Source organism: Grampus griseus, assembly GCF_964374135.1.
Source record: "Grampus griseus genome assembly, chromosome: 4".
Lineage (NCBI taxonomy): Eukaryota > Metazoa > Chordata > Mammalia > Artiodactyla > Delphinidae > Grampus > Grampus griseus.
Genome location: NC_138997.1, coordinates 114,512,868 through 114,537,437, shown reverse-complemented (window position 1 = coordinate 114,537,437; position 24,570 = coordinate 114,512,868). Strand labels below are relative to the sequence as shown.

General features: G+C 40.0%; 1 protein-coding gene across 1 annotated transcript in view; it reads left to right on the top strand.

Annotated features, from left to right (window-relative positions):
- The window catches only part of ELOVL6 (ELOVL fatty acid elongase 6), a 137,453-nt gene extending 127,069 nt beyond the window's left edge, over positions 1-10,384 (top strand). Inside the window, exon 5 of the mRNA XM_082652907.1 lies at positions 4,673-10,384. Within this exon, the coding sequence (XP_082509033.1) occupies positions 4,673-5,097 (425 nt within the window). The 3' untranslated portion in view covers positions 5,098-10,384. The remainder of the gene's footprint in view (positions 1-4,672) is intronic.
- Positions 10,385-24,570: the final 14,186 nt, after the last annotated feature.

Below are 24,570 nucleotides of genomic sequence, written 5' to 3'. Positions count from 1 at the left end.
CTCCTGGACCGCGGCATGAACCAGTGTCCCCTGCATCAGCAGGTGGACTCTCAACCACTGCGCCACCAGGGAAGCCCGATCATTTGGTTTTTATTCTTCAGTTTATTAATGTGGTGTATCACAATGATAGATTTGCAAATACTGAAAAATCCTTGCATCCCTGGGATAAATCCCACTTGATCATGTTGTGTATGATCCTTTTAATGTATTGTTGGATTTGGTTTGCTAATATTTTGTTGAGGATTTTTCTATGTTCATCATTGATATTGACCTGTAATTTGTGTGTGTGTGTGTGTGTGTGTGTGTGTGTGGTATCTTTGTCTGGTTTTTGGTATCAGGGTGATGGTGGCCTCATAGAATAAGTTTGGGAGTGTTCCTTCCTCTGCAATTTTTTGGAATAGTTTCAGAAGAATAGGTGTTAACTCTTCTCTAAATGTTTGATAGAAGTCACCTGTAAAGCCATCTGGGCCTGAACTTTTGTTTGCTGGAAGATTTTAATCACAGTTTTAATTTCATTACTTGTGATTGGTCTGTTCATATTTTCTATTTCCTCCTGGTTCAGTCTTGGAAGTTTGTACCTTTCTAAGAATTTGTCCATTTCTTCTAGGTTGTCCATTTTATTGGCATATAGTTGCTTGTAATAGCCTCTTATGATCCTATGTATTTCTGTGTTGTCAATTGTAACTTCTTTTTTTATTTCTAATTTTATTGATTTGAGCCCTCTCCCTTTTTTTCCTTGATGAGTTTGGCAAAAGGTTTATCAATTTTGTTTATCTTTTCAAAGAGTCAGCTTCTACTTTCATCAATCTTTTCTATTGTTTTCTGCATCTCTATTTCATTTATTTCTGCTCTGATCTTTATTATTTCTTTCCTTCTACTAACTTTGGGTTTTGTTTGTTCTTCCTTCTCTAATTGCTATAGGTGTAAGGTTAGGTTGTTTATTTGAGATTTTTTCTTGTTTCCTCAGTTAAGACTGTATCACTATAAACTTTCCTCTTAGTACTGCTTTTGCTGCATCCCACAGGTTTTGGATCATCGCGTTTTTGCTTTCAGTGGTCTCTAGGAGTTTTATTATTTCCTCTTTGATTTCTTCAGCGATCCCTTGGTTGGTTAGTAACATATTGTTTAACCTCCACATTTTTGTGTTTCTTACAGTTTTTTTTCCTTGTAATTGATTTCTAATCTCATAGCATTGTGGTCAGAAAAGATGCTTGATATGATTTCAATTTTCTTAAATTTACTGAGGCTTGCTTTGTGGCCCAGCATGTGATATGTCCTGAAGAATGTTCCATGTGCACTTGAGAAGAATGTGTAGTCTGCTGCTTTTGGATAGAATGCTCTATAAATATCAAGTCCATCTGATCTAATGTGTTATTTAAGGCCTGTGTTTCCTTATTGATTTTTCTCTGGATGATCTGTCCATTGATGTAAGTGGAGTGTTAAAGTCCCCCACTATTACTGTGTTACTGTCAATTTCTCCTTTTATGGCTGTTAGCATTTGCCTTATATATTGAGGTGCTCCTGTGTTGGGTGCATATATATTTACAATTGTTATATCTTCTTCTTGGATTAATCCCTTGATCATTATGTAGTGTCCTTCTTTTCCTCTTGTAATGGTCTTTATTTTAAAGTCTATTTTGTCTGATATGAGTATTGCTACTCCAACTTTCTTTTGTTTCCATTTGCATGGAATACCTTTTTCCATCCTCTAACTTTCAGTCTGTATGTGTCCCTAAATCTGAAGTGGGTCTCTTATAGACAGCATATATATGGGTCTTATTTTTGTATCCAGTCAGCCAGTCTATGTCTTTTGGTTGGAGCATTTAATCCATTTACATTTTAAGGTAGTTATCAATATTATGTTCTTATTGCCATCTTGTCAGTTGTTTTGGATTTGTTTTTGTAGGTCTTTATTCTTCCCTTCATTTTCTGGTTCCCTTCTCTTGTGATTTGATGACTATCTTTAGAGTTGTATTTGGATTGCTTTTTCTTTTGTGTGTGTTTATCCATTGCAGATTTTTGGTTTTCAGTTACTATGAGGTTTTGATATAGCTGTCTATATATAGACAAGATTGAAATTAGGAGACCAGCAACTTAAAACAAATGCATTTCCAATATCCTGCATTTGTACTCTCCTCTCCTTCTCATGATTGCTCATTTTGACATCTTATTTGTGTGTGGATGATTTCCTACCTTTACTGTGTTTTTGCCTTTACCAGCAAGCTTTCCCATTCATAATTTTCCTGTTTCTAGTTGTTGCCTTTTCTTTTCCGCCTAGAGAAGTTCCTTTAGCATTTGTTGTAAAGCTGGTTTGGTGGTGCGGAATTCTCTTAGCTTTTGCTTGTCTGTAGAGCTTTTGATTTTTCCATCAAATCTGAATGAGAGCCTTGCTGGGTAGAGTATTCTTGGTTGTAGTTTTTTTCCCTTTCATCACTAAATATATCATGCCACTCCCTTCTGGCCTGCAGAGTTTCTGTTGAAAGATCAGCTGATAACCTTGTGGGGATTCCCTTATATGTTATTTGTTGCTTTTCCCTTGTTGCTTTTAATATTTTTTCTTTGTCATTAATTTTTGTCACTTTGATTAGTATGTGTCTCAGCGTGTTCCTCCTTGGGATTATCCTGTGTGGGACTCTCTGCACTTCCTGGACTTGAGTGTTTCCTTTCCTACGTTAGGGAAGTTTTAGGCTATAATCTCTTCAAATAATTTCTCAGGCCCTTTCTCTCTCTCTTCTCCTTCTGGGACCCCTATAATGTGAATGTTGGTGCATTTAATGTTGTCCCAGAGGTCTCGTGGACTGTCCTCATTTCTTTTCATTCTTCTTTCTTTATTCTGTTCCACAGCAGTGATTTCCACCAATCTGTCTTCCACCTCACTTATTCTTCTGCCTCATTTATTCTGCTAGCGATTCCTTCTAGTGTATTTTTCCTTTCAGTTATTGTACTGTTCATCTCTGTTAGTTCTTTAAAGCTTCCAGCTCTTTATTAAACATTTTTTTGTATCCTCTCAGTCTGTGCCTCCATTGTTATTCCAAGATCTTGGATCATCTTTACTATCATTCCTCTGAATTCTTTTTTGGGTAGATTGTCTGTCTCCGTTTCACTTAGTTCTTCTGGGTTTTATCTTATTCCTTCATCTGGAACGTATTTCTCTGCCATCTCATTTTGTCTAACATTTTGTGTTTGTGGTCTCCATTCCTCAGGCTATAAGATTATAATTCTTAGTTCTAGTGTCTGCTCCTGGTGGGTGAGGTTGGTCCAGGGACTTGTGTAGGCTTCCTGGTGGGAGGGACTGGTGCATGTCCACTGGTGGGTAGAGCTGGGTCTTGTCCCTGTTGTGGGCAGGACCATGTCAAGGTGTGTGTTTAGAGGTGGCTGTGAGCTCAGTACAACTTTAGGCACCCTGTCTGCTGATGGGTGGGGCCAGGTCTTGGTGCCAAAATGGCAGCCTCTGGGAGAGCTCATGCCAATGAGTGTTCTCTGGGGTGTCTGCCATCAGTGTCCTTGCCCCCATAGTGACCATAGCCTTGTCCCTGCAGGAGACTCTCCAAGACCAGCAGGTAGGTCTGGCTCAAGCTCATATGAAATCAGTGTATTGCCCTGGGTCCCAGTGCAGGTGAAACCTTGTGTGCACCCTCCAAGAATGGAGTCTCTGTTTCCCCCAGTCCTGTAGAGCTCCTGCACTCAAGCCCTGCTGGCCTTCAAAGCCAAATGCTCTGGTGGCTCATTCTCCTGATGCCAGACCCCCAGGCTGGGGAGCCCAACGTGGGGCTCAGAACTCTCACTCCTGTGGGAGAACCTCTGCAATATACTTTTGCAGTCTGTGGGTCACCCACCCAGTTGGTGTGGGATTAAATTATATTGCAAAAGCGCACCTCCTACCGTCTCATTGTGGCTTCTTCTTTGTCTTTGGATGAAGAATATCTTTTTTGGTAGGTTCAAGTCTTTTTTGTCGATGGTTGTTCAGCAGTTAGTTAGTTGGGATTTTGGTGTTTTTGTGAGAGGAGGTGAGCTCAAGTCCTTCCTCTCTGCCATCTTGTCTCTCATCCCAGAATAGCCTTTTGTTTAAATTTTACTTTCCTAACTTCCATATGTCAAGGCTTCACACTTTATTGGGCGCTTACAAAGATATGTTTTTAAAGAGTACCTTTATCATGGACGAAAGAAAAGTGTCTTTTTACTACTCCAGAGAGGCCTAAGAACATTTTGCTGGGCACTTGAATTCTAATTTGTTTCTCTTGATTAATAAATATCATTTGACTCTTCCAGGTGATATTTATTTCCTAAAAATGCGTGGCTGAGTTGGAAATGGACAACACGGTTACTAGTGTCCCTTCCAAATTAAAAATTAATATGATTTTGTGCAAAACACCTTTCTGAAAGTAACATTTATTGAGTGCTTACCATGTGCCAAGAGGGCATGTTGAGTATCCTATTTAATCCTCAGATAATTTCAAGCTATTATTATCCCCATTTTACAGATGATGAAATGGGAAAATAGGATAAATAACTTGCCCAGGGTCACTGAGCTAGTAAATATCAGTCCAGGATTCTAACCCAGTCCATCTCATTCTCAAGTGCCCGTTCAAGACATCCACCTTCTTGCAGAGATATAGATTATGATTTTGTTACGGTCAAGGGGCTCATGTCCAATTTTTTCTTTGTCTTTCAGGAGATACAATATTCATCATTCTGAGGAAGCAGAAGCTGATCTTCCTGCACTGGTACCACCACATCACTGTGCTCCTGTACTCCTGGTACTCCTACAAGGACATGGTTGCCGGGGGTGGTTGGTTCATGACTATGAACTATGGCGTGCACTCCGTGATGTACTCTTACTATGCCTTGCGAGCAGCGGGTTTCCGAGTCTCCCGGAAGTTTGCCATGTTCATCACCTTGTCCCAGATCACTCAGATGCTGATGGGCTGTGTCGTTAACTACCTGGTCTTCCACTGGATGCAGCATGACCAGTGTCACTCTCACTTTCAGAACATCTTCTGGTCCTCACTCATGTACCTCAGCTATCTTGTGCTCTTCTGCCACTTCTTCTTTGAGGCCTACATTGGCAAGATGAGGAAAACAACGAAGGCTGACTAGTGTCGGAACTGAGGAGGAAGCCATAGCTCAGGGTCATCAAGAAAAATAATAGACAAAAGAAAATGGCACAAGGAATCACATATGGTGCAGCTAAAACAAAACAAGACATGAGAAAACACACAACCCAAAGCAGCTTAGGGATAATTAGGTTGAGTTAACCCAGTAAGTTTATGATCCTTTTTGGGTGAGGACTCACTGAGTACACCTCCATCTCAAAGGACTGCTGCTGGAAGACCCCATTCCCTCTTTATCTGTCAACTCTAGGACAAATGAGAACAAAAGTGGGCCAGAGGCAGAGAGACAGAAAGAGAAGGCAAACAAAAGCTATTAACAGTATATGAAAAAAAAAATGTATTTACTAAGTGTTATATTTCTCTAAGGATCAAAGAAGTTTACTTAAAAGACTGTGCGAACCCATACACACAATCCTTTCTAATCTTTTTTGACACTAAACTGGAGCCAACAGAAAAGATAAAAATGGAAGAGACACAGGGTGTCTATCTAGAACAATAATGCGTTTGCAAAAATGAAAGCCTTTTTAAGAAAGGTTGGCAGTTGTAGCCCCCATGACAAAAGATATCTTAATCACCTCCTGAGAAAATGGATATAAACAACTATATTTCAACTAAGAGAAAGGCTCGTTTCCCTTCATCGCACAGCCTCAGTCTAGTGAGTATGCCAAAACCAAACGGGGCACAATATTTTTCCAGGGTTCTTCCTGGGAGGAAGGAAATAATGCAGCCCAGTTCCTAAAAGGGCAGCCCCACCTCAGAGCATTTCTGATAGTTTAATTTCTACCTCTAAATGAGGTAGGAAGCATTATCCTTTGTTCTGTTGCCTCAGGCTTTCAAACAGAGGAGTAAATACAGAATAAAAAAGATACAGCTCAATCAAATGATTTGAAAAATCGACTCTCTACTACCTGTAAAAAGGGGCAGCGCTGTACCGTTCTTGAGCTGGGAAAGAGAAAAAGACAGTGGGAACGGAGCCGAAGATCAATGTAATAGACAATAAGTACACCCCTCCCTCGGTGACTTCACACATATTCATAACTTTCAAATGAAACCCTGTGGTACAGTCCATATTTTCTATATTTTTGTGAATTTCAAACAACCTGCAGGGCTCTTCTTGATCTTGGGTAAACACTGTGTTTCTGCATCATCTGCATTTGCTCCCTGAGGCAATGCAGAGGTGTTTAAAGTGCCCTCTGCTGGTCGAGTGGAGATACTTTGACAAACACACTTCATGGCAAGTTTGGCTGGAACAGTTGACAACAAAGGGCCCCTTATAGACTTATTCTTCAAATTTTAAATGATATAACATACTCACCATGTTTTTGGCCAAATCAGAAGACATTCTTCCTGCTTCAAGTCAGCTTCAGAAATTTTTTTAAAAGGGACTTTTGCTCTGGAACTCAGAAAATCGATTTATTAAGAGCCATATTCTTAAAAAAAAAAAGCTAGATAATATAATATCTGTAATATTTCAGTCCTTTTCAAGCCAAATAAATGTGTAAACATTCCTAGTATTTCAAAGAAGCAATTATGTCAAGTTGTTCAATGTGATATAATAGTATTCTCATTGGTTAAGTAGCTTAATGATTAGACAAACTAGATGAAAAAATTAGGGGCCACTACACTGCATAGATTAGACACGCATAACCACACGTATAGGCACACAGATGAGGGGTCCACCGAACTTCAAAGCTCAAATGAATAGAAACACATTTTCTGGCTAGCAGAAAAAGAAGCTGTTGTTTATCTTTCTTGCTTTATTTGAGAGTGTACAGAAAAGGGATTTTTCAAATTATTTTTATATTATTTTAGCTTTAATTGTGCTGTCATTCATGAAACAGAGCTGCTCTGCTTCTCTGTCAGAGATGACAAGGGCTTTCTCAGCATCTCGTTTATGTGTGGAATTGAAAAGAATAAAATTTTATTCCATTCTGTGTGAATGGTCTGAACCATGAACAAAGAATCCGTGCAAACCAAGTCATGACTGATGGGGTGGAGGGCGGGGGGGGGGGGTATGCAGGGAAGGGAAGCTGTTACACCTGTGTTAAATTATTGTGAACAGTCTATGATGTCTTGACGTTGGTTCATAGATGAATTGATGGAGGAATGTATTATTTTTAGGGTAAAAACTGACACGAGCTGAAAAGATAAGGATCTATTAGTTATAGCAGGACCTAAGATGCAAATAATGTTATTTTGAGCTTTGAAAATACATGATACTGTGCAATAAGCTTTTTTTCTTAGAAAAAAAGCAGAATAATTAAAATGAGGAAAAGGCCAAATAACAGTTGACTTAAGCTCTAACTGGCCCTTCAGTTAAACTCAACTCTGGTTGATTTAATTTAATTATTTAATCCATTGATTTATCAGTGATCCTTTAATGCAGGTTAGAATAAGGAAATGAGCATAGACCTTAAATAGACCCTAAATGATGCTTCCAAAGCACTTTCATCTTGATACAGGTTCATACTTGTGTTCCCTTGTGAGATAATTTAGAATTTTTGTTTACAGATTGAATGTCTAATAAATAGTTTTAAAATTAGGTAAATATACCTAAAGGCATTTCTGATGATTATCATGGGAGGGAAAAAGAAAACACACCTGTAAAAAAAAAATCTAAATTCTGGTATTACAGGTTCAGTATAATGTTTTTAACATCTCAGCTTAACTGCTTAATTATATCAAGATACGAGGCTGGACCACTAGCCCATGGCAAATCTGAAGCCTATCAGAGAACTGACTGCCACACAGAGAATCCTGCTGTCACTTAACATTCCAGAAAAACTTGGGCAGGCAGGTTTTTATAGCTGCCCCACTATGCTGCAATAGATTATCTTTCTATTGAAGATTTTCCACCGCATTCCAATTGCAGTTTGGTGAAAACATTCCTGGATTTAAAAAAAAATTTTTTTAACCAAATCTTCATACATAAATACGTGCAATTTGATAAACAAGGTCTGAGCATCAACCCAAGTCTGAGTTTGCAGTGAAAACCTTTCTAGTGAGAAATGCTCTATTCATAGAGCAAGAGGTTTTATCTGCACCTTCTAGTTTTGCTCATGAAAAAAGAACCACTACTATATTCATATTCAATATCAGGCCAATGTACCAAGTTAAAACAATGTACTGAGGTGATTATTCCAGGTAACTTACTCCCATCCTTCTAACCATACTCCACTATCAAAATGAGGGGGCAGGGACAATACAGCTGTATATGTTGCTGAAGGGGAAAGAAAAAATTGAATACATCCCTCTCACTTCTCTCTACTAATGTAGCTCTGAGTCTAAAACTTTACTGAGTGGGGTTTCTGTAGAACTGAATGGAAGAACACTTCTAGGAGACCCACAGAATTTTTTTTTTTAATCAGACATGGTATCTTTATCATAAGATAAAAATTCACATAAGAATAACAAAGCGCCTGGAGTCAACTACACTGGAGTATAAAGTTCCAGAAGTCTGGCCTGGTTCCCAGACTGCTGGGTTACCTGGGAGAGACAAGCTCAGGTTGCTATCTTTATTATGAGAGAATAGCGTCTCCTCAGACATAACTAAGTCAGCTCCAGCACATTCTGAGGGTTTTGTTTTTTTTTTTCCAGTTTGGTCAATGAATGAATCTTTAACACAGTCGTTGGATTGGCCACGTGCTGACTCAAGAGGGCTATTAGGAGAGTGGAGAAGGTCAAATAGACCACCTCCCAGAGTTAGGAGTGCTTTGAGTTGTGTGTGCATGGTCCATGTCTGTCTCATAGACACTTATTTCCCCAAAAATGTTTCCATCCTGAAAAGTACAATTGTGTGAGAGTTTTATGATGAAAGTTTAGTGGTCCAATCTTTTTGTTTTCGATAATAAATATTTTGCTATCGATTTGGGATGGTAGTAGAGCCTATTTTCGTGCTGTGAGTCATTGTCTCCTGTAGCTTAACTTGTTCTTCTGTCCCTTTTCTATTTGTATACAAGACCCAATTCTTTGTGTCTGAGACCCCTCACCAACCAAAAGAGATTTTGCTAAGAATGCACCACAGGGTTTGGCCTGTGGTGCGTACTCACTCAAGTGAGAGCTGATAAAGCAATGATACTCTATTTTGTGCTGACAATCAGTGTGAAGTGTTAGGTCCCAGTCTTCCAATGAACCAAAGGCCTCTGTACGCTGGTACGCAATATTTAAGCAAAACAAGCATCAGTGCAGTTATAGTATTTTCTTGAATGCCAGTTGTAACACGCCAGTTATAAACATCCTCGAGTCACATGGCAGAACCCATAGCTAAAGAGACCAGTTAGGTACACCTGTGCAGAGCATCAGAGAATCTCCACAAACCTGCTGAATCACCAAGTTACCTGCTTCATCCTCAGACACTGAAAAGTCAGGGCTAGCAGAAGGGGGAAAAATAAGCCCCAGATTTCCCTTCCTCCTGAATTACACTTTACAAAAAGTGGGGACTTCCCTGGTAGCACAGTGGTTAAGACTCCACCTGCCAATGCAGGGGACACGGGTTCGAGCCCTGGTCCGGGAAGATCCCACATGCCGCGGAGCAACTAAGTCAGTGCGCCACAACTACTGAGCCTGTGCGCCTAGAGCCTGTGCTCCACAACAAGAGAAGCCACTGCAATGAGAAGCCCGCGCACCGCAACTAGAGAAAGCCCGCCTACGGCAACAAAGACCCAACACAGCCATAAATAAATAAAAAGTGAAACAAAAGTTATTCTAGCACTAAAGAGATAGACAGTGGGAACACACCCATGGCAGGGTTGAGGGGGATTAGGGAGATCTTAAGAATGGCATTTTGATTTTATGTTGAGCAGGCAAAAGTCTTGACATCAGACACACTTCACCAGAAATCCAAACCCCAAACTACATTGTAGTAAACATCTCCTAAAGCAACTGGTTAAATTAAAGAAACTGGTCCCATAAATCAGGGTCAAGCCATATTTGCAGCACATTTAAGCCAGGATTGCAAGGTCCTGACTCATGTTGGTATTGAAACGCTGTTATCTTCCCAATGCTTGGCGGCACTGGGGACTTTTCTCCCCAGTGGGCAGAATCTAGAGTTCTCCAGAAGTAGCCCCATAAGGCTGCCCAAGCCTGTCCGATTCAGGCAGGTCTGCTCTCTTGGCGTGTTCAGGCAGGAGGTTGCTTGCTGCAACCTTGAAAACCACTGGAAGATTCAGCCTCTTGGAGGCCCCAGCGCCTCTGTTCAGATAAAAGCCCGCCCACATAAGCCTCACAGAGCAAATCACAGCAATGCTGGAATTGTTATTTTCAAGTGCTTATTTCACGACATTAAAAGAAATATTTTTTTCTGGTATATTAAAAATAAAATCATAACTTTTGATGAAAACTAAACTATGTTTCTGGCTTCTTTTCTCTCTTGTCTGGGCAATTCAAAGGGGGCGTCCAGTACACTAAGGGCTACTCAAAAATCTCACAAAGCCCATCCCACATTTGACTCCAATGTGTTCACGAAACACAGGTGAGTCCCTAAAACTCCTCAGTTCTCGAGCATAGCCCCGGAATGATGTGGTCCCCGGATACTGCTGATCAAAACCCCACAGGTGTCTAGTGCGCCCATGGTGTGTCATGGGTGTAACACTTCACATGTTCTCCAGACCTGAGGGTGCATCAGAGCAGTCCTCGTGGGGCACATAGTCTAAGTTGGATCCCCATTTTACCGCTGAGGAAAATTTGTTCATTAGATCAAATGTCACAGAAGTAGAAGGAACGAGATGTGAACGTAATCTCCTTAAATCCGATTTCACTGTAGCCATTCAAATTTTTTGAAAAGAAGTAGAGTATAAATGAATGAAATTCTGATGCTCAGCACTGAACTAGGAAGCACTTGGCCACGTCACTGGACAAAGTTTTTCAGGACAAAATGTGTGATGGGGCAAACAGGAAGCACAGCACCTCCCTCCTAGGAGGGCCCAGTACGTCACACACCTGCTGGCTACTAGCAAGGGGAAGGCAGCCATCTACTCCCTGCTCCTACAATTTGGCCTTCTTCTAGTGTTTCTGTATGTTCTATTGTATGTGTTTCAGGTTAAGTGGTTCATGGCATTCTTTATGGTTTTCTCTACAGTGTGTACAACAGCAATGTCCCGACAGCATTTATATTTAAAACTAAGAACCTGTTATTTGTGAAGGTTCTCCACAGCTAAATTACTATGAACATGCCTGTCTCTTTCCACATCATCTCAGAATAAGTTAAGACAGAACTTTCTATTTTATTTGTAAACCATTTAATGTATGTTCTTAACTCAGGGCAAAATGGGTGGGTGGGGAGAGGGAGACCCATACTGCACAGAAAGTTATTTTTATTAACTTCACCAAAAAAAAAAAAAGGAAAAGCAGAAGCAAACCTTAGGGGTGCTTCTCTTTTTGACAGGAGTCTCAGAACCCAATACAAACAACTGCGCCATCAGGTAGCTTCCGATAGGAACACAGTCTCCTATAATGCAAGCTTCAGAAATGAATACAGCATGCATTAAAACATACAAGCATTTTATATCACTGTCTAGCCAGCAAAAATGCTGTGCTTATGTCACTTCAAGACCACGAAATATGTTATAGCAGGCTTCCTAGGAATGAAGAAATAAGAATGGGATCAGAATACAATACCTCAGCAACATGACCACTCTCGGCTGTTGTTTCAAAATGAATGAAATTAATTGGAGCCATAGTGAGTGTCCTAAATCAATGGTCAGCACACTTAAAATAACTAAAAGGTCTCCCCACTGGTTGGTCTGTAGCTGATGGATCTCCAGCACTGGTAGGTCTGGGGCAAGGTCTCAGTTACTGCCAAACACCTGTCCTAAGACTAAATGGGGAGGCCCTGCTGAGAAGCAGTGGTGGCCATAGGGACTTCCATTGTGGGGGGAGGGGTGGGCTGCACAGAGGGACCCAACCCCCTCCCCCCAAAACTGGACGCTCACACATGTACAGAATTTCGCACCCGCTCTCCGCCTCAGCCCGTGATGCCTGCAAACTTGTGTCACCATAAAGGACTCTAGGCAAGACAAGAAGCTCTGGATCAGATCAGATCAACTTCACTATCCCATTTTACCCTGTAACCTTTTACATTTTCTTCTACTTTTCATTCCTTTTCATCTATAGACTAGTTGAAAGATGTAACCATTGGTAGTCCACCTTATTTATATATGCGTTATAGAATACATATTTATACAGAAAAGATAACATACATACGCTCTCCCGGAAAACAACTTTGCAGCCTAAGGGTTAAATATGTGGGCAGCCCCCTCCTGACACAGCGCTGCGACCTCACCTGAGATCTCATGGGATTCTGCAATCTTTGGTATTTTCAGCCCCTCAGGGCAAAAACCCTGTGTTACAGTCTGGGGTTTCATACACAGCTTCCTTTTCTATCGACTACACTAATTCCTTTCATACTAGAGGGAAAAACTGCCCCCCTGGGTGTTTCTCTGCTATGTTTTATTTATGAAAACTCCAGTGGGCGTTTCTTAAGGCAGCCAATATCTCTCTACAAAGAGAAGGCAAACAGTGTTAGCTATTCCTGCACCCCGCCCAGCTCATAGCTCTATGTGAGTTACTATAAAATACCAGATCATTTTTGCAAAACGAGCACTTTGTCTCCTAATTAGAAGCAGTTCTGATTTTAACTTCGTTTTAGAATAATCAAATCAATACAACATAAATAAACCTACTGAGCTTCCAAATTGACTTAGGCGGCCATGCCAACTCATTTGTTCATTTCCACGTAACCCGAATTTCCCCCGGACCCACCAGCCTGTAGAGGCAAATTGTTTGCTGGTTTGTATCTCCCACTGATGCAGGACCTCTGACTTCCTGCCAAGTCCCTTGCATCTAATTCTGGAAATTGCCAAGGGGTGTCTCACAGCCTCTATCAGGCATTTCTGTTATGTGGTCACTCCCACCCCACCTCCCTGCCATCCATACCCGGCCCAGCTGCTATTTCATCTCTCCACCGGGCCTTGAAATCTCTAGGCCTGGCCAGCTTTAGCAGTTCTCAGCAGGCATCCACCACCCCTCAGAGAGGGAGGGTGCCCTCTGCTTTGCAGTGGGGCAAGAATGCCTCTTTCCCTTGGTTAGATGTGCTGTGTGAGAAAATCGGCCCCCTTCTCTACTTAGGAGCCAGACATGCATCCAGGAACCAGGGATGGATTGGAGAAACGGCCATCACACTGCATCAGAATGTCCATTTCCTCTCCTGCATGCGGCAAAGCTTGCCCCCAGGTTGAGCTCATTGGACCTCATTTCTCCTTTTACTTGGATAAGTATTGCCCCTGGAAGGTCCTCAGCCCCACTATAAATGGACTCCTGTGACCACCACATCTGCTCCCCAGACTTGCCCTGATATATCTGAGCTTAGCAGAGGACACAGGTGGAGTTGCTTTTCTAGAAGTGCCCCAGGTCTCCTTCTGAAGCCCCATTATCTGTCCCCACCACAGGTCCAGACATCTCTGAGACACACTTAAATTCAGTCCAGGCAGCCTGCCACACACATAAATAAATAATGAAATGCAAACATACTTAAAACAAGTGCTTTCTTTTCTAGTGAAAATCAGCTTTTGTATTAAACAGGCAAACTGCAGAAAGTCACAATAATTTCTTAGGTTTTCTCTGTTTATGCCTGACTCGTGGCCTTCCCATGTGCCCGTTTTGTCGGCCTGGAAAGTAGAGGTTAGGACACTCATGTTGAGTTCTCATAGCCCTGTGCTTTTCTACCTTGTGGGGTTTATCACCACGGTAAATAAATAATTAGTTATTTGTGGACTGTTGAAAAATCTGCCTTCAACAGATTACAAGCTTTACAGGACAAAGAGTCAAGTTCTCCTGTTCTCCCTGGCAACTTCACGGCCTGGGAGAGGGCTAAATGTTTGTTGAAAGGATGAAAAAAATATGATGTTAGAGCCTGTTTACATCTTCATTTTTCTTTTTGTCACATAAAAATTGTTTATCAAGAAAAATCCTTACTACATCTGAAAAGCTATTTTAGTTCTTATCAAAATGTCCCACATTTACATATATATGTGTATTTTTAAAAAGAATTTTCAGTTTTTTTCTGTATTTTGAACTGCTCCTTAGAGCTTAATTCTTAAGGAATTTTACTGAGCCTAACCACCCATTAAACTTTTTATTAAGAGAACTTTTAAACATATATAAAACAGAGAGAATAATATAATGAGCTCTCATATTCTCAGCACCTAGATTTTTAACATTTATTAACTTCTGCCACATCTACCATATTTGTTTTAAAGCAAATCCTGGGTGTTATGACATTTCATTCTTACATATTTCAAGAAGCACTGCTTTTTAAAAAAAGGCATTACTCTTACATAACCACAGCATTGATATTGTGATACTTAGTAAAATTAGTAATAATTTCTTATTACCACCTAATATCCCAGCCTTTTTAAAAATTTCCCTGCCTGCCCAAAATGTCTTTGTTCACAGAGCACCTCCTTGCTTTTTTTTTTTCATGCTGAGTGATTTATTAAAGAATCAGGGTCAATGGTCCTAGGAAATTGTTAGATTTTTCTGATTGTTAGCTGTGGTATCATTTAACTTATTCATCTGTCCCTTGTATTGCCTATCATTGAGAAGTCAGATCTTAAAGTCTGATTAGATTCAAGCTATTTTTTGGCAAGTATAGTTTAGGTGGTACTGTGTATGTCATATTGCTTCTCAAAGGAGGCATGAAACGCCTGTGTGTCCCACTTTTAGGGAGGCTGAAATTGACAAGGGGCTCAAATGGCAATCCACCCTTGATGTCCACTTTCCCCCTTATACTATGGGCTAGTACTTTGACATCTTTCAAATATCCAGTTCCCTCTAAACTTTCACCTAATCCTTTTGGCATCCATTTTGATAACAGTTGCCTGAATCATCTATTCCATTGGGGGATAAAAAAATTGAGATTTTATAATTTTGTTATTTTTTCCACATTTATTAACTAAAATTTTTTTGCTTAAAAAAAAATCACTCCTTAAAATTCAACATCCATTCATGATAAAAACTTTACTAAAGTGGGTATAGAGGGAACATCTTGACATAACAAAAGCTATTTATGACAAACCCACAGCCAACATAATACTCAACAGTGAAAAGCTAAAAGCCTTCCAACTAAAATCTGGAACAAGACAAGGATGCCCACTCTCACCACTTCTATTCAACAGAGTATTGGAAGTCCTAGCCTCAGCAATCAAAGAAGAAAAAGAAATAAAAGGTATCCAAATTGGAAGGGAAGAGAGCTATCAAGATGGCAGAAGAGTAGGATGTAGAGCTCACCTCCTCTCAGAAACACACCTACACGTGGGACAATTCACACAGAACATCTACTGAACACAGGCAGAAGACCTCAGACTTCCGAAAGGGCAAGAAAACCTCCACATAACCAGGCAGGACAAAAGAAAAAGGAGAGAAAGGAATCAGGACAGGACCTGTGTCCCAGGGAGGGAGCTGTAAAGGAGAAAAGGTTCCTACACCCTGGAATGTACCCTCACTGGCAGGGAGATCAGTCTGGATGGAAAGGGAGCTTTGGAGCCTTGGAGGAGAACACAGCAAACAGTCTGAGAAAGGCAAAACAGAGTGACCTGCACAGATGGTGGGTACTGCCATCCTGTGCTCCCCAGCCTGAGACACTTGTCCACCAGTGTGGGCAAGGGCTGGGTGCTGAAGCTTAGGCTTCAGGAGTCAGACCTGGGGGGAGGACCAGGGATGGCTGCACAGAGACAGCCTGAAGGGGCTGGAGTATGGCAACTGAGTGTGTCTGTGGAAGAAGACTGGGCCCGCCAGAGAGGCAAGGTGCCACTGTTGGAGTGCATGCAAGGAGAGGGGTGGGCCCACCATAGGACCTTCCTTCCCCCTGAGCATGCTCTCAGAGAACAGGACACTGCCTACAGGAGCTCCAGGGGCACACATGAGCTGCTGCTGCCATCCTGGGTTCCAGAGGTAGGCACAGGCCACTGCCTTTGAGAGACTCCTGAGCAGGCACCAGTTGCTGCCCTCACCACCTGAGGAGCACGCACAGGCTGCTGCCACCACCACTGAATGACCCATGAGCGGGCACCAATTGCTGACCCCACCCAGCACAGGCCCCCTGAGCACGTGCAGGCCACCACACCTGCACACTCCCTATCAACAGGATAACAGCCAGCACACACTGAGGAAAGAGGCAGCAAGCTTCCAAACGAAAAGCAGGCTTCTCGCCAAAAGTATTAAACCTACACGAGTTATGGAGGGATGCTCACATATATAGTCTTCCAAGACTACAGTAGATAATTATTTCTCTTAAACTCACAGAGTAAGAGAAATACGAGTAAAATGAAGAAGCAGAGGAGCCACTCCCAGTTAAAAGACCAAGAGAATTCCCCTGAAGGAACAAACAATGAAACAGACCTCTTCAGTCTAATAGACAGAGTTCAAAAAGGAGGTAATGAGGCAAGGAACCAAGATGGCAGAGTAGAAGGACGTGCTCTCACTCCGTGCGAGAACACCAGAATCACAACTAGCTGCTGTAATCATCAACAGGAAGACACTGGAACTCACCAAAAAAGATACCCCACATCCAAAGACAAAGGAGAAGCCACAGTGAGATGGTAGGAGGGGCGCAATCACAGTAAAATCAAATCCCATAACTGGTGGGTGGGTGACTCACAAACTGGAGAACACTTATACCACAGAAGTCCACCCACTGGAGTGAAGGTTCTGAGCCCCAAGTCAGGCTTGCCAACCTGGGGGTCTGGCAACGGGAGGAGGAATTCCTAGAGAATCAGCCTTGAAGCCTAGTGGGAACTGATTGCAGGACGTTGACAGGACTGAGGGAAACAGAGATTCCACTCTTGGAGGGCACACATAAAGTAGTGTGCACGTCGGGACCAAGGAGAAGGAGCAGTGACCCCAGGGGAGACTGAACCAGCCCTACCTGCTAGTGTTGGAGGGTCTCCTGCAGAGGCGGGGGTTGGCTCTGTTTCACTGTGGGGACAAGGACACTGGCAGCAGAAGTTCTGGGAACTACTCCTTGGCATGAGCCCTCCCAGAGTCTGTCATTAGCCCCACCGAAGAGCCCAGGTAGGCTCCAGTGTTGGGTTACCTCAGGCCAAACAACCAACAGGGAGGGAACCCAGCCCCACCCATCAACAGTCAAGTGGATTAAAGTTTTACTGAGCTCTGCCCACCAGAGCAACAGTCAGCTCTACCCACGACCCGTCCCTCCCATCAAGCCTCTTAGATAGTCTCATCCACCAGAGGGCAGACAGCAGAAGCAAGAAGAACTACAATCCTGCAGCCTGTGGAACAAAAGCCACATTCACAGAAAGATACACAAGATGAAAAGGCAGAGGGCTATATACCAGATGAAGGAACAAGATAAAACCACAGAAAAACAACTAAATGAAGTGGAGATAGGCAACCTTCCAGAAAAAGAATTCAGAATAAAGATAGTGAAGATGATCCAGGACCTCGGAAAAAGAATGGAGGCAAAGATCGAGAAGATGCAACAAACGTTTAACAAAGACCTAGAAGAATTAAAGAACAAACAAACAGAGAAGAACAATACAATAACTGAAATGAAAACTACACTAGAAGGAATCAATAGCAGAATAACTGAGGCAGAACAGATAAGTGACCTGGAAGACAGAATGGTGGAATTCACTGCTGTGGAACACTCTAAAGAAAAAAGAATGAAAAGAAATGAAGACAAAAAATAAAAAAAAGAAATGAAGACAGCCTAAGAGACCTCTGGGACAACATTAAATGCAGCAACATTCACATTATAGGGGACCCAGAAGGAGAAGAGAGAGAGAAAGTACCAGAGAAAATATTTGAAGAGATTATAGTTGAAAATGTCCCTAACATGGGAAAAGAAACAGCCACCTAAGTGCAGGAAGCACAGTGAGTCCCATACAGGATAAACCCAATGAGAAACACGCCGAGACACACAGTAATCAAACTGGCAAAAATTAAAGACAATGAAAAATTATTGAAATCAGCAAGGGAAAAACGACAAATAACATACAAGGGAACTCCCATAAGGTTAACAGCTGATTTCTCAGCAGAAACTCTACAAGCCAGAAGGGAGTGGCATGATATACTTAAACTGATGAAAGGGAAGAACATACAACCAAGATTACGCTACCCACTAATAATCACATTCAGATTCGAATGGAGAAATCAAAAGCTTTACAGACAAGCAAAAGCTAAGAGAATTCAGCACCACCAAACCAGCTCTACAAATGCTAAAGGAACTTCTCTAAGTGGGAAACACAAGAGAAGGAAAGGACCTACAAAAACAAACTCAAAACAGTTAAGAAATGGTCATAGGAACATACATATCAATAATTACCTTAAACGTGAATGGATTAAATGCTCCAACCAAGAGACACAGGCTTGTTGAATGGATACAAAAACAAGACCCATATATATGTTGTCTACCAGAGACCCACTTCAGACCTCGGAACACATACAGACTGAAAGTGAGGGGATGGAAAAAGATATTCCATGCCAATGGAAATCAAAAGAAAGCTGGAGTAACTATACTCATATCAGATAAAATAGACTTTAAAATAAAGAATGTTACAAGAGACAAGGAAGGACACTACATAATGATCAAGGGATCAATCCAAGAAGAAGAGACAACAATTATAAATATACATGCACCCAACAAAGGAGCACCTCAATACATAAGGCAACTGCTAACAGCTATAAAAGAGGAAATCAACAGTAACACAATAATAGTGGGAGACATTAACACCTCACTTACACCAAATGACAGATCATCCAAAATGAAAATAATTAAGGAAACAGAAGCTTTAAATGACACAATAGACCAAATAGATTTAATTGATATTTATAGGACATTCCATCCAAAAACAAAAGATTACACTTTCTTCTCAAGTGCACATGGAACATTCTCCAGGATAGATCACATCTTGGGTCACAAATCAAGCCTCAGTAAATTTAAGAAAATTGAAATCATATCAAGCATCTTTTCTGACCACACTGCTATGAGATTAGAAATCAATTACAGGGAAAAAAATGTAAAAAACACAAACACATGGATGCCAAACAATACATTACTAAATAACCAAGAGATCACTGAAGAAATCAAAGAGGAAATCAAAAAATACTTAGAGACAAATGACACTGAAAACACACGATCCAAAACCTATGGTATGCAGCAAAAGCAGTTCAAAGAGGGAAGTTTATAGCTATACAAGCCTACCTCAAGAAACAAGAAAAATCTCAAGTAAACAATCTAACCTTACACCTAAAAGAACTAGAGAAAGAAGAACAAACAAAACCCAAAGTTAGCAGATGGAAAGAAATTATAAAGATCAGAGCAGAAATAGATGAAATAGAAACAAAGAAAACAATACCAAAGATCAATAAAACTAAAAGCTGGTTCTTTGAGAAGATAAACAAAATTGATAAACCATTAGCCAGACTCATCAAGAAAAAGAGGGAGAGGACTCAAATCAATAAAATTAGAAATGAAAAAGGAGAAGTTACAACACACGCTGCAAAAACACAAAGTATCCTAACACCTACTACAAGCAACTCTATGCCAATAAAATGGACAACCTGGAAAAAATGAATAAATTCTTAGAAAGGTATAACCTTCCAAGACTGAACCAGGAAGATATAGAAAATATGAACAGATCAATCACAAGTAATGAAATTGAATCTGTGATTAAAAATCTTCCAACAAACAAAAGTCCAGGACCAGATGGCTTCACAGGTGAATTCTATCATTTAGAGAAGAGCTAACACCAATACTTCTCAAACTCTTCCAAAAAATTGCAGTGGAAGGAACACTCCCAAACTCATTCTATGAGCCCACCATCACCCTGATAACAAAACAAGACAAAGATACTACAAAAAAAGAAAATTACAGACCAATATCACTGATGAATATAGATGTAAAAATCCTCAACAAAATACTAGCAAACAGAATCCAACAACACATTAAAAGGATCATACACCACGATCAAGTGGGATTTATCCCAGGGATGCAAGGATTCTTCAATATACGCAAATCAATCAATGTGATACACCATATTAACAAACTGAAGAATAAAAACCATATGATCATGTCAATACGTGTAGAAAAAGATTATGACAAAATTCAACACCCACTAATGATAAAAACTCTCCAGAAAGTGGGCATAGAGGGAACCTACCTCAACATAATAAAGGCCATATACGACAAACCCACAGCAGACATCATTCTCAATGGTGAAAAACTGAAAGCATTTCCTCTAAGATCAGGAACAAGACAAGGATGTCCACTCTCACCACTAGTAGTCAACATAGTTTTGGAAGTCCTAGCCATGGCAGAGAAGAAAAAGAAATAAAAGGAATACAAATTGGAAAAGAAGAAGTAAAACTGTCACTATTTGCAGATGACATGATACAATACATAGAAAATCCTAAAAATGCCACCAGAAAACTACTAGAGCTAATCAGTGAATCTGGTAAAGTTGCAGGATACAAAATTAATGCACAGAAATCTCTTGCATTCCTATACACTAATGATGAAAAATCTGAAAGAGAAATTATGGAAACACTCCCATTTACCATTGCAACAAAAAGAATAAAATACCTAGGAATAAACCTACCTAGGGAGACAAACCTGTATTCAGAAAACTAGAAGACACTGATGAAAGAAATTAAAGATGATGCCAACAGATGGAGAGATATACCATGTTCTTGGATTGGAAGAATCAATATTGTGAAAATGACTATACTACTCAAAGCAATCTACAGATTCAATGCAATCTCTATCAAATTACCAATGGCATTTTTCTTTCTTTTTCTTTTTTTTTTTGCGGTACGTGGGCCTCTCACTGTCGTGGCCTCTCCCGTTGCGGAGCACAGGCTCCAGACGCGCAGGCTCAGCGGCCATGTCTCACGGGCCTAGTCACTCCGCGGCATGTGGGATCTTCCCGGACCAGGGCACGAACCCGTGTCCCCTGCATCGGCAGGTGGAATGTCAACCACTGCACCACCAGGGAAGCCCATCCCAATGGCATTTTTTACGGAACTAGAACAAATCTTCTTAAAATTTGTATAGAGACACAAAGGACCCCGAATAGCCAAAGCAGTCTTGAGGAAAAAAAACGGAGCTGGAGGAATCAGACTCCCTGACTTCAGACTATACTACAAAGCTATGGTAATCAAGACAATATGGTACTGGCACAAAAACAGAAATATAGATCAATGGAACAAGATAGAAAGTCCAGAGATAAACCCACGAACCTATGGTCAACTAAATCTATGACAAAGGAGGCAAAGATATACAATGGAGAAAAAACAGTCTCTTCAATAAGTGGTGCTGGGAAAACTGGACAGCTACATGTAAAAGAATGAAATTAGAACACTCCCTAACACCATATACAAAAATAAACTCAAAATGGATTAGAGATCTAAATGTAAGACCGGACACTATAAAATTCTTAGAGGAAAACATAGGAAGAACACTCTTTGACATAAATCACAGCAAGATCTTTTTTGATCCACCTCCTAGAGTAATGGAAATAAAAACAAAAATAAACAAATGGGACCTAATGAAACTTCAAAACGTTTGCACAGCAAAGGAAACCATAAACAAGACGAAAAGGCAACCGTCAGAATGGGAGAAAACATTTGCAAACGAATCAACGGATAAAGGATTAATCTCCAAAATATATAAACAGTTCATGCAGCTCAAGATTAAAGAAACAAACAACCCAATCCAAACATGGGCAGAAGACCTAAATAGACATTTCTCCAAAGAAGACATACAGATGGCCAAGAAGCATGTGAAAAGCTGCTCAGCATCACTAATTATTAGAGAAATGCAAATCAAAACTACAATGAGGTATCACCTCACACCAGTTAGAATGGGCATCATCAGAAAATCTACAAACAACAAATTCTGGAGAGGATGAAGAGAAAAGGGAACCCTCTTGCACAGTTGGTGGGAATATAAATTGATACAGCCACTATGGAGAACAGTATGGAGGTTCCTTAAAAAACTAAAAATATAATTACCATATGATCCAGCAATCCCACTCCTGGGCATAAACCCAGGGAAAATGATAATTCAAAAAGACACATGCACCCCAATATTCATCAAAGCACTATTTACAATATCCAGGTCATGGAAGCAACCTAAATGCCCATCAACAGACAAATGGATAAAGAAGATGTGGTACATATATACAATGGAATATTACTCAGCCATAAAAAGGAACAAAATCGTGTCATTTGTTGAGACATGGATGGATCTAGAGACTGTCATACAGAGTGAAGTCAGAAAGATTAAAACAAATATCGTATATTAATGCATGTATGTGGAACCTAGAAAAATGGTACAGATGAACCAGTTTGCAGGGCAGAAGTTGAGACACAGATGTAGCGAACAAACATATGGACACCAAGGGGGGAAAACCACGGTGGGGTGGGGATGACGGTGTGCTGAATTGGGCGATTGGGATTGACATATATACACTGATGTGTATAAAATTGATGACTAATAAGAACCTGCAGTATAAACAAACAAAAAAACAAATACTAATCTTTCTTTGGGTTATTTGTATGGAAATATGTTAATATAAATGTTTCAGACATTACATGAAATTTCTATAAATCTTATATGTTCTGGTATAATGTTATGAGTCATAATTCTAGTTATTAATTTAAAATGTATATCTCAGAAATAACTAAATTTCCTTGTCAATTGCATTATTATGAACTTTCATCAAATCTTTAACCGTGGTCATTTTTAAGTCTTTTGTCATTTACAGACAGTTCTGGGTGTACTCTGATGCTTTTACAAAAATGTTCCTATAAAAGGATTTCATTGACAAGGAATTCATGGAAAAGACTCTGAAAAGTACAGGTTTCTGGTAACTGACTATACTGATGAACTGAATGAATAAGCATTTTCAGAACTCTAATGGAAAACTGATGAATTCATAAAAGTGCTAACAAAAGATCAAGATAAAAAAAATTAATTACATGGGAAAAAAAGGAGGTAATGTAAATACTGAAGGAATTAAGAAAAGCTATCAACATAAATGTAGATTACTGTAAAAAGGAACTAGAAACTGTAAGGAGGAACCAAGAAAAATTAGAAAATTTGTTTGCTGAGACGAAAGCTGAGCTAAAGGCAATGAATAATGCAGATCAACTAAGTGATCTGGAAGATAGAATAATGTAAATCACCCAATGAAAAAAATGAAAGCAATATAAGAGGCCTATGGGATAATATAAAGTGTGCCAATCTACACATATTAAGGATTTCAGAAGGATGAAAAAGAGAAAAGGGGATTGAAAATGTATTTGAAGAAATTATGACTGAAAACTTCCCAAACCTAAAGAAGGAGACAGATATCCAGACACAGGAAGCACAGAGTGTCCCAAACAAGATGAACCCAAACAGACCTGCACCAAGACACATTATAATAAAAATGGCAAGTTAAAGATAAAGAGGGTTCTAAAGGCAGCAGAGAAAAACAAAGAGTTAGTTACAATGGAACCCCCATAAGGGTATCACCTGATTTGTCTACAGAAAAACTGTGGGCCAGAAGGGAGTAGCAAGATATATTCAAAGTCTTGAAAGGGAAAAGTATGCAACCTAGAATACTCTACACAGCAAGATTATCATTTAGAATAGAAGGAGAGATAAAGAATTTCTCAGACCAGCAAAAACTAAAAAATACAGCAATATTAAACCTATCCTAAAAGAAATATTGAAAGGTCTTCTCTAAATAGAAAAGAAGCAAGAAGATATAGAAAACAGGAAATCACAGTTGGAAAGTAAATCACTTAAATAAGCCAGTATACAGATCAAAAAGAAAAAATCTATTTGTGAAAGTGATGATAACAAAAGGAACAGCAAAAGGATAAACATAAAGATGTAAAAGAGGACATCAAAATCATAAAATGTGGAGGAGGAGTGTAAGAAAATGTAGATTTCTTTTTTTTTAGAAGGTGTTTGAGCCTATATGAGTATCAGTCTAAAGTAAGCAGATATAGGAAGGAGTTAATATACTTGAGAAACAGGGTAACCACAAATCAAAAACATACAATAGATTCACAAAAACCAAAAAGAAGAGAATATAAGCATAAAAGGAAATCATCAAACTGCACACAAAAAAAAGAAAAAGAAAGGGACAAAAAAGAAACAGAATCAACTGGAAAACAAGGTTTAAAATGGCAATAACTACCTTAAATGTCAATGGACTAATGTTCCAATCAAAATACATAGAGGGGCAGACTGGATAAAAAAAACAAGAGCCTACAATATGCTGCCTACTAGAGACCCACTTTAGGGCAAAGGATATACATAGATTAAAAGTGAGGGGATGGAAAAAGATATTTCATGCAAAGGGAAATAACAAGAAAGCAGGGGTTGCAATATTCATATCAGACAAAATAGACATTAAAACAAAGGCTGTAAAGAAATATGAAGGACACT